The sequence below is a fragment of the Procambarus clarkii genome, chromosome 54 (genome assembly GCF_040958095.1).
Source record: "Procambarus clarkii isolate CNS0578487 chromosome 54, FALCON_Pclarkii_2.0, whole genome shotgun sequence".
In the NCBI taxonomy this organism is placed as follows: domain Eukaryota; kingdom Metazoa; phylum Arthropoda; class Malacostraca; order Decapoda; family Cambaridae; genus Procambarus; species Procambarus clarkii.
In genome coordinates this window covers 10241707-10250881 of record NC_091203.1, presented here as the reverse complement: position 1 = coordinate 10250881, position 9175 = coordinate 10241707, and the positions used below count along the sequence as shown (strand labels likewise).

At 38.3% G+C, this 9175-nt stretch overlaps 1 protein-coding gene across 1 annotated transcript; it reads left to right on the top strand.

Moving 5' to 3' along the window:
• The first annotated feature begins 5196 nt into the window (after positions 1–5196).
• LOC138352609 (uncharacterized) lies at positions 5197–8573 on the top strand. Its single transcript, XM_069305100.1, has 5 exons — positions 5197–5335; positions 5740–5817; positions 7539–8012; positions 8090–8280; positions 8379–8573. Exons 2-5 carry the CDS (start codon positions 5740–5742, stop codon positions 8503–8505), a joined length of 870 nt encoding a protein of 289 aa, XP_069161201.1. The 5' UTR covers positions 5197–5335; the 3' UTR covers positions 8506–8573.
• Positions 8574–9175: the final 602 nt, after the last annotated feature.

The following is a 9175-nucleotide window of genomic DNA, read 5'->3' as shown; positions in this document are numbered from 1 at the left end:
GGTGAAGCACCGTAGTTGCTCAAAGAAACTTCATGATAGCAGCCTGGAGGAGCTGCAGAGGATCCTGGTAGTGAAGCCCGGAAGAACCTGAAGATATCAGGGTAGTGAACTTCCAGAGGTGGAAGGGAAGTTCTGGTGGATTACTTATAGGGAGTTGATAGTGTTTGGTTGTCAGTAGCGTGCAAGACGCAGTGAGAGGTGAGTGATTGTTGGTATTCTGATGTCAAGGAGTGTTTTACACTGAAGTTTAGAGTTACAGTCGTAGGCTGGATTACCTACAGACGTATGCGTTCTAGGACTGATAGAGTGATCGATTGATCATTGTTGTGTATCAATGAACATTTATACTGATATGTTATTGCATTCAAATGCTGATTTTCTTGGTACACATTTATAGATACATAAATATATTCTCTTGCTGATGGTGCAACAGTGTATGTAGACTTGATCAACTTGAGGAGGTTGATAGTATCAGGTGGTGAACCAGGAGATAGGATACCACTTGATAAGCTGATGACAGAGTTCTGATGGTGTTGGAGTGCAACCTGATTGTAATATTATAGAGTATAGGATTCATTATTATTATATGTGTGTATGTATTGTGTGTGTGCTTTGTCCAGTAAATGTATCACAATTTGCTGGTGTTTGCCCTTGTCCTAGTGAGGCTTCCCAGGAGGTAGTAAAGAAGGAGAGAGAGAGAGAGAAAGAACCAAGAACCACTGCTGTGGACAGGGTAGGAGGTAATACTAGTAAGTCATAGGGGATTGAGGAGATCATATCTCATAAGGAGAGAGTGGGGAGTCACAGCGGCTCGAGTGGGTGTGTGCACGTGACAACGAGGCTAAGTGTTGGAGCCGCATCCCCTAAATGTGTGACGTTGAGCCCCTCTCCAAGAGCCAGAAGCGCCAAGGGTAATCTCCTAGTGAAGTATAAGCACTCTACCGAGATGTGTGGGTTGGGTTGTCCGTAGAGAAGGGTCGACGACGACAACACCAACCAACCCACGACTATAATAATATATATATATATATATATATATATATATATATATATATATATATATATATATATATATATGTTGTACCTAGTAGCAAGAACATCGTACTCGGCCTACTATGCAAGGCCCGATTTGCCTAATAAGCCAAGTTTTCCTGAAATAATATATTTTCTCTATTTTTATTTCTTATGAAATGATAAAGCTGAGTAAGCTGAGAAGTGTGTTCTGGCTACTAGGTACGACATATATATATATATATATATATATATATATATATATATATATATATATATATATATATATATATATATATATATATATATATATATATATGTCGTACCTAGTAGCCAGAATGCACTTCTCAGCCTACTATGCAAGTCCCAATTTGCCTAATAAGCCAAGTTTTCCTGAATTAATATATTTTCTCTAATTTTTTTCTTATGCAATGATAAAGCTACCCATTTCATTATGTATGAGGTCAGGTTTTTTTTATTGGAGTTAAAATTAACGTAGATATATGACCGAGCCTAACCAACCCTACCTAACCTATCTTTATAAGTTAGGTTAGGTTAGGTAGCCTAAAAAGTTAGGTTAGGTTAGGTTAGGTAGGTTAGGTAGTCGAAAAACAATTCATGAAAACTTGGCTTATTAGGCAAATTGGGCCTTGCATAGTAGGCCTTGAAGTGCATTCTGGCTACTAGGTACGACATATATATATATATATATATATATATATATATATATATATATATATATATATATATATATATATATATATATATATATATATATATATATATATATATATATATATATATGTTGTACCTAGTACCAGAACATCGTACTCGGCCTACTATGCAAGGCCCGATTTGCCTAATAAGCCAAGTTTTCCTGAATTAATATATTTTTTCTATCCTGAATGAAACAATGAAAGTGATTGTTTCATGTTTCATCCTAAATGAAACAATCGGGATGATAGCCGACAGAGTGTACCGTGATCCGGCCTGTACTCCTCTTGACATACCAGAAAACAGTCTAAGGAAACTACTCCAAGCTTCTACTAAAGAGGCACCCTTCTTGAGCCCGGATGGACACATGTATAAGCAAGTAGATTGAGTCGCCATGGGTTCTCCCCTAGGTGTCCTGTTTGCAAACTTCTACATGGGTACCATCGAGCAAAAAGTCTTAGTCGACATGAACTTGAAACCGGCCATATACTGCAGGTATGTTGACGACATTTTGCTACAGGTACCTGATGTCAGACATCTGCAGGAGCTGAAGGAGGCATTTGAGCAGAATTCTGTGTTGCGTTTCACTTACGAGATGGAGAAGGATGGGAAGCTGCCCTTTCTAGATGTAACAGTCATGGAAAGGAACGGAGTTTTCCACACTGCAGTCTACACTAAGGAAACAAACATAGGAATGTGCCTGAATGCCAACAGTGACTGCCCAGACAGGTACAAGAGGAGTGTCTTTAACGCTTATGTCGACCGTGCTCTAAGCAACAGCTAAGGATGGAAGCAAGTCGATGAAGAACTCTGTAGGGTAAGGCAGGTCCTAGTCAACAACGGCTTCTCCAATGGTTTCGTTGAAGACATCATAAGAAGGAAGGTGAAACGCCTTGCAACCTCTGAAGAGACAACTAACTCAACACCTGTACCCCTTATTAGACTATTTTAGAGGAACTTCTTTTCCACAGCTCATAAAACGGAGGAAAGTGTCCTGAAAGATATTGTTAATAAAAACGTTATCCCTACAGACAAAAATCAAAAGATACAATTGACGATTTACTATTAAACCAAGAAAACGGCCAACCTACTCATGAGAAACTCTCCAGACACAAAGCAGAACGCTTTAAAAGAGACCAATGTCGTCTTTGCCTTCAAATGCCCACTTGGGGACTGTAAGCCTCAAAGAATTCAGCATATAGGGAAGACAACAACATCTCTTTCCAGGCGATTAACGATGCATAAGCAACAGGCCTCCATTAAGGAACATGTAATCTCTTCCCACAATCAGACCATCACCAGAGAAGTCTTAACCAAAAACACGGAAATCATCGATAGATACAGCGATAGCAGGCGGCTTAATATCTGTGAGGCACTACACATTAAGAAGTCGACACCAGCAATCAACAGCCAATTAATACACAACTATATTCTACCCACTTCAAGACTCCGCACCAATATAGAAGCATCAAGAAATATGGGGCAATAGGCACTTTGCAGTTACTTCCATTCTTCCCTTTAACTTACAAAATATTATACCCACTGTTTCGTGTTCTGTCTTGTGTTGAAAGTCTGTTTTCACCTCATCCAAAACTGTTGTAACATATCACCTCACCCAAATGCAGGTATAAAATCGAAGCTGTTTAAACTGTGTTTAGTTATAGTTGTGTGTGTGTAAACTAGTCTTTGAAAATGTAATAAGTTTTACGAAACGCGGTCAAGTGTCGCGTCAGACTAGAAATAAAAATGAATTTTGGAGAATCGATTTTTTATTTACCTCCAACAGTGAAAAGAAATGTACGAAAGATTGAGAAAATTCGTGTTAGAATTATTAATCTTACTTTTTCGGTCATATTTAATAATATATATATATATATATATATATATATATATATATATATATATATATATATATATATGTCGTACCTAGTAGCCAGAACGCACTTCTCAGCCTACTATGCAAGGCCCGATTTGCCTAATAAGCCAAGTTTTCATGAATTAATTATTTTTCGACTACCTAACCTACCTAACCTAACCAAACCTAACTTTTTCGGCTACCTAACCTAACCTAACCTAGAAAGATAGGTTAGGTTAGGTTAGGTAGGGTTGGTTAGGTTCGGTCATATATCTACGTTAATTTTATCTCCAATAAAAAAAAAATGATCTCATACATAATGAAATGGGTAGCTTTATCATTTCATAAGAAAAAAACTTGAGAAAATATATCAATTCAGGGAATCTTGGCTTATTAGGCAAATCGGGCCTTGCATAGTAGGCTGAGAAGTGCGTTCTGGCTACTAGGTACGACATATATATATATATATATATATATATATATATATATATATATATATATATATATATATATATATATATATATATATATATATATATATATATAAATGCCGTACCTAGTAGCCAGAACGCACTTCTCAGCCTACTATGCAAGGCCCGATTTGCCTAATAAGCCAAGTTTTCATGAATTAATGTCTTTTCGACTACCTAACCTACCTAACCTAACCTAACCCAACTTTTTCAGATACCTAACCTAACCTAACCTATAAAGATAGGTTAGGTTAGGTTAGGTAGGGTTGGTTCGGTCATATATCTACGATAATTTTAACTCCAATAAAAAAAAATTGACCTCATAAGTAATGAAATGGGTAGCTTTATCATTTCATAAGAAAAAAATTAAAGAAAATATATTAATTCGGGAAAACTTGGCTTATTAGGCAAATCGGGCCTTGCATAGTAGGCTGAGAAGTGCGTTCTGGCTACTAGGTACGACATATATATATATATATATATATATATATATATATATATATATATATATATATATATATATATATATATATATATATATATATATATATATATATATATATATACCCACACATACAAAAAGAATAGGGGTGGTAGGAGAATTCAGTGAGGATCCACGAGGCCTTCGCTGATTACTCTTTATTTTCTTCTCCGAGGCTATGGGTTCCTGCAATTTGACCAGAGGTGATACCCCCTTTTAGGTTATAAATACATATGTATACATGTGTACATGATATATGTCAGTGGGTCGGGAGGTTATTGCATAACATTAAACTGGGTTACGAACGAAAAAGAACGAAGCGCCGTCTAGAAGGACTGAGGTCAGTCCCGCGAGACTCGTTATTGGTTTCACTACATTGTGGACTCATTTATGTTTAATTTGCTTCTATATAAGAGCTTAATCATGGTAAAAAAAGTAAAACTTTGTAATTAGTGAAGTTATTAACAAACTATTTAGCACGACATAATTAAGAAACAAAGAACTTTTAAAATAATTCAAGAAAGTTAGTGATATAATGTTAATGGGAAGGGAATGAAATAGTACCACTTTCTCCTGTAGGTGGCGCACTCGTCAACAGATGGCGTTGTTAGGCAGGGCGAGCGTCGGGTTGGGTGATACAAGATCTATATATTTTATAGAGAGCTTTCCTATCCTTCTTCTATAGTCTCTTGTTAGTGCGAGTGTTTATAGTGTGTGGGGAAGGCAACGAGTCGGGCCACCTTCCTGCACTTGACATTCAATCCCTAACTTCCTGTGGTGATAACACTCTCTCTGTACTTCAAGGTTTGTGTGTAAATAGATTAGTTTATTGTTATTTGTTTAGGTTTAATAATGTTATGGAAGTGGCGTTGGATAACGTTTCTTGGTATTTGCCTTATTTTTTTTTTTTTAACACTATAGCTGGTATATGGGCGTCAATGTTCTATCCTGCTAATTTGCCAGACTTCCCGTCGTCAGTACTCTAGTTATTTACGAAGATGATAAACTTCTGCTTGTGATTAATGCCTGCGAAAAAGAAACTAGTAACATTATCTTCATTGTCTTGCTACATTCATTTTCGGTAAACATCCACCCTCCAGCACATTGTTCAACTTGCCAAGCATTCTTGTATACCAAAGTTAACTAGAACGGTTTTGCCGCATTGGGGACGTAGTTATTGATTTAACATAAACTACATTATTTTTCAGATGACCAACAGTTCCTGGCTAATATTGTGGACAACCCTGGTAGTCTCCCAGGTGCTTGTCGTTGCCCAACTTGTTAACGTAAGTTTTTTTTTTTCCTAAATATTTTGGTAAAATATTTTATTTTGCCTATAAATGTGTAATTATTGTTAAACACTAGTTGTATCCGGCCATGTGTTGCCGAGCCACAGCAGCCTCATTTTCCCCACCATTCTACTACTACATTCGCCCCCTTCCAAACTTCCCCCCCTCCCCCCCCCCCTCCCTTCCCATTCCCGTTCTTCCAACCATTTCCCTCGTCCGATGCGTTCCCAAATGATTTGTTCCCATCATGAAAATTGGAAGAGTAAAGAAAAGGTAAACGAAATGGTTAATACAGAAGAAATGAAGTGCTCGCCAAATGTGGCGTGTTAAACATCACAGCCCGCTTCAAAATGCAATGTCAGACAATAATTAAGTCCTGCTTCCATGAAAATTAATTTCATCAATGCAGTCCGTAACATTGTAATAATCGTAATACTTGGTGTAGTGTTGCAATTACGTAAAACTGGTAGCACCATTTTTTTTGTTTTAATTATCATAAATGGGGCTGGTATATAAAAACTTACATATTCTAATGGAACGTAGTCAAAATTTCAAAGCAATCGGTGAAGAACTTTCAGATAAGGACATTTGAACGAACATAACTTACATTTATACTATAAAATCTATATAGCATGTCACGCAGGCGCTGTTGGACGACCTTGGCGAGTCTCGAAGTGTTTAGTTGTGTAGATGCTAGTTTTTTAACTTTAAAAAAGTGCCAACTTCCGTATTGGGCATACCTGAAATTAATGAGATCGAATGTCTGATTCTAAATATTTAAGGGAAAGTAGCACTTGTATGAAAGATTACAATAAAGCATGACTTAAGTCTGTCGTAACCCTTAATTGTCTAATTATTAAATACTATTCTCGTCTTGGGATCCTTACCAGCAGTCATTTTATGGGTACGGACTGATCTTTTTAATTGTAGGATGACAAAAGATAAATCAAACGCTGGAATTTGGTAAACTAGCCTTACTATTTTGAGGGTGCCCTAAAGCTTACAGCTTTAGACCTTACTTTAACAATGGAACCATTTTAAAATATCTTTACATTTTACATGTAAAGTCTAAATTTGTATAGCATTTTACACTATTCGTCAATGGGTTTTCCCTAGAGTTTCTTGCTTACATTAAAGTTGACCTGATTCTACCACAGTTGATGGGAATTTACGTTAATCTTGGTTACTGTATTGGGGCTCTACAGAGTGGGTTAAAACACCAATAAATCTTTTGAGTTATTGAATAATTTTGTTTACTACAGATTCTTAACTGATACTTTTATCTAAATTTAAAGTTAATAGATCTTGATGGCTGTAGCTTGGATACTTGGATGTCATCACTTCTCATAAAGAACACATCGGAAATGTGGGGTTCTGTTTCCCCTAAAGTTTCTTGAACTCGATTAAAGTTGAAAAATTACTTGGTTGACTGTTTGGTACCGGTAACATTTAGTCATCATTATTACATCATATCTTGCACAACCTCTTAAACCCACTAATCTTCACTTACTAATAAAAAAGTTCTAGTGCAGTTTTCTGGTTTATTGCCATACTATAAAACTTAGAATTAACTATTAAGGGGCACTAACTTTTAAAATGCTTATTAATGTATTTAGTGTACGTGCCTGACATTTGAATTTTAAGTATTTTACGAATTAAAATTTTCTAATGGCTCTTAAATATGCACTTCAAACTGTTTTCTTCATCCACCCCATCAGCCTGCCTCTCCTTATGGCAGTCAGACCAGAGGACCAGGAGGTGCGGGTAGTGCCAGCTCTCGGGGGTCATCAGGTCAACAGGGCAGCGGTTCAGTAGTACGTGGCGGCCTGGGCAGCGGTCCAGTTCTGGGTGCTGGAATAGGACTTGGCAGCAGTCAAGGAGTAGGTATTAACCTTGGCCAAGGCAGCGGTCCAGCTGGCAGTTCTGGTCAAGGAATTGGCGGGAGTGGTGACAGGCCTGGACAGGTTAGCAGTGGACCTCTCGCTTCCTCTAGCAGTAGCGGTCCGGCTCCTTACACTGGAGCTAGGTATGGCAGTCCACAAGTGAGCAGAGTTGACGCAGTATTTAACCCCACTGTCACCCAGCTCTTCACCATCGACCGCTTCGTCACCCTCACTGATCAGGCTTTCCAGAGTGTGGCTGTCACCCTCACTTCACTCACCGTTCAGACTGTCACCACTGGAACACGCGCGGTGAGTACTTGGTATGTATTGTGACAAACGATGGTCTGGAGGCTGAGCTTAGACTAGCTAATTGTTGTCTTACACAGGTGGTACAGACGCCGGTGGATGACCGTGTCGCCCTCCAGACAACGGTAGTTGTCAGACCTTCAACATTAACGGTCACGTACGTGCAGTCAGACTTCATGATTGTGACTGAAAGATCTTTAGACTACGTGACCATCGCCCACACCTCTTACGTCATCATGCAGACGACCTATACTACTACTGCTACCCAAGTGTAAGTTCGATGATAAGAGTACAGTATTGAACTGTAACTTCAAATTCCCTTGCTTGCTTGTAAAGGTACTGGCTAATTGCCCACGTTATTCCCCACAGGCTGTCGTACACGACTACGCTGGTGAGAACAAACATCAATACTAAGAGCACAGTGTTCACGGACTACCGCACAGTCACCGACACCGTCCTCGTCCCCGGACCTCGCTACGGTTATAGACAGCTTTAGCACGTCCATCCATGCCAAGATTTTAAAGAACGAAATATAAAGTATATTCAATAAAATAGCTTCTGGGTGATCTTATTTTTTTACCCCTTTAAATGGCTAGATTAGTAGTCGTCGATAAAGATTTGCAAACATTATTGTAAAACGGTTCAATTCAGCAACAGCTGGTGGTCCAGAAGTCAAGCATTGTCAACCTGACTGACAGGTTCAGGTTGAATAAACTGAGGCATTGGGTTAATTATCTTGCAACCTCCTAACCAAATTTATTAACCAAGAAGTGTTGTCCTGGTCAGCACAACTCTCAAAGGTTAATAAGCACTTCGATTAATTCTTGGTTCTATAATTGAAAATGTTGTGGGTGTGAAGTCTAAAACCCTTGCTGCTCTCAAAGCATGAGTCGGTACGTGTCTTCTCGGCGACGCGACATTATTGGATGCAAAATGTGAAAGAATTGCAAACTAGAGTGTAACCAACGATATTCGGAGGCAAAGTTGCCTGTGACGAAGTGTTAATTCGGAGTGAATAGTGACCCCTAGAGTGAAAGGGGGGGTTAGACTTGTCAACCGTTGTCGGTAGACATTGATAGATAATTATTTAATTCCCTTGAAAGAGAATCGTGAACCAGTTGTATGAAGTACCCTCGTTTACCTGGCTTGCTCAGGAGTACTTAGAC

Excerpts from the sequence above, each read along its gene's own strand:
- LOC138352609 (XM_069305100.1), top strand. The coding sequence starts at position 5,740 with ATGACCAACAGTTCCTGGCTAATATTGTGGACAACCCTGGTAGTCTCC. Across the intron at positions 8,013-8,089 it reads TCACCACTGGAACACGCGCG|GTGGTACAGACGCCGGTGGA; the intron begins GTGAGTACTTGG and ends TGTCTTACACAG. Across the intron at positions 8,281-8,378 it reads ACTACTACTGCTACCCAAGT|GCTGTCGTACACGACTACGC; the intron begins GTAAGTTCGATG and ends TATTCCCCACAG.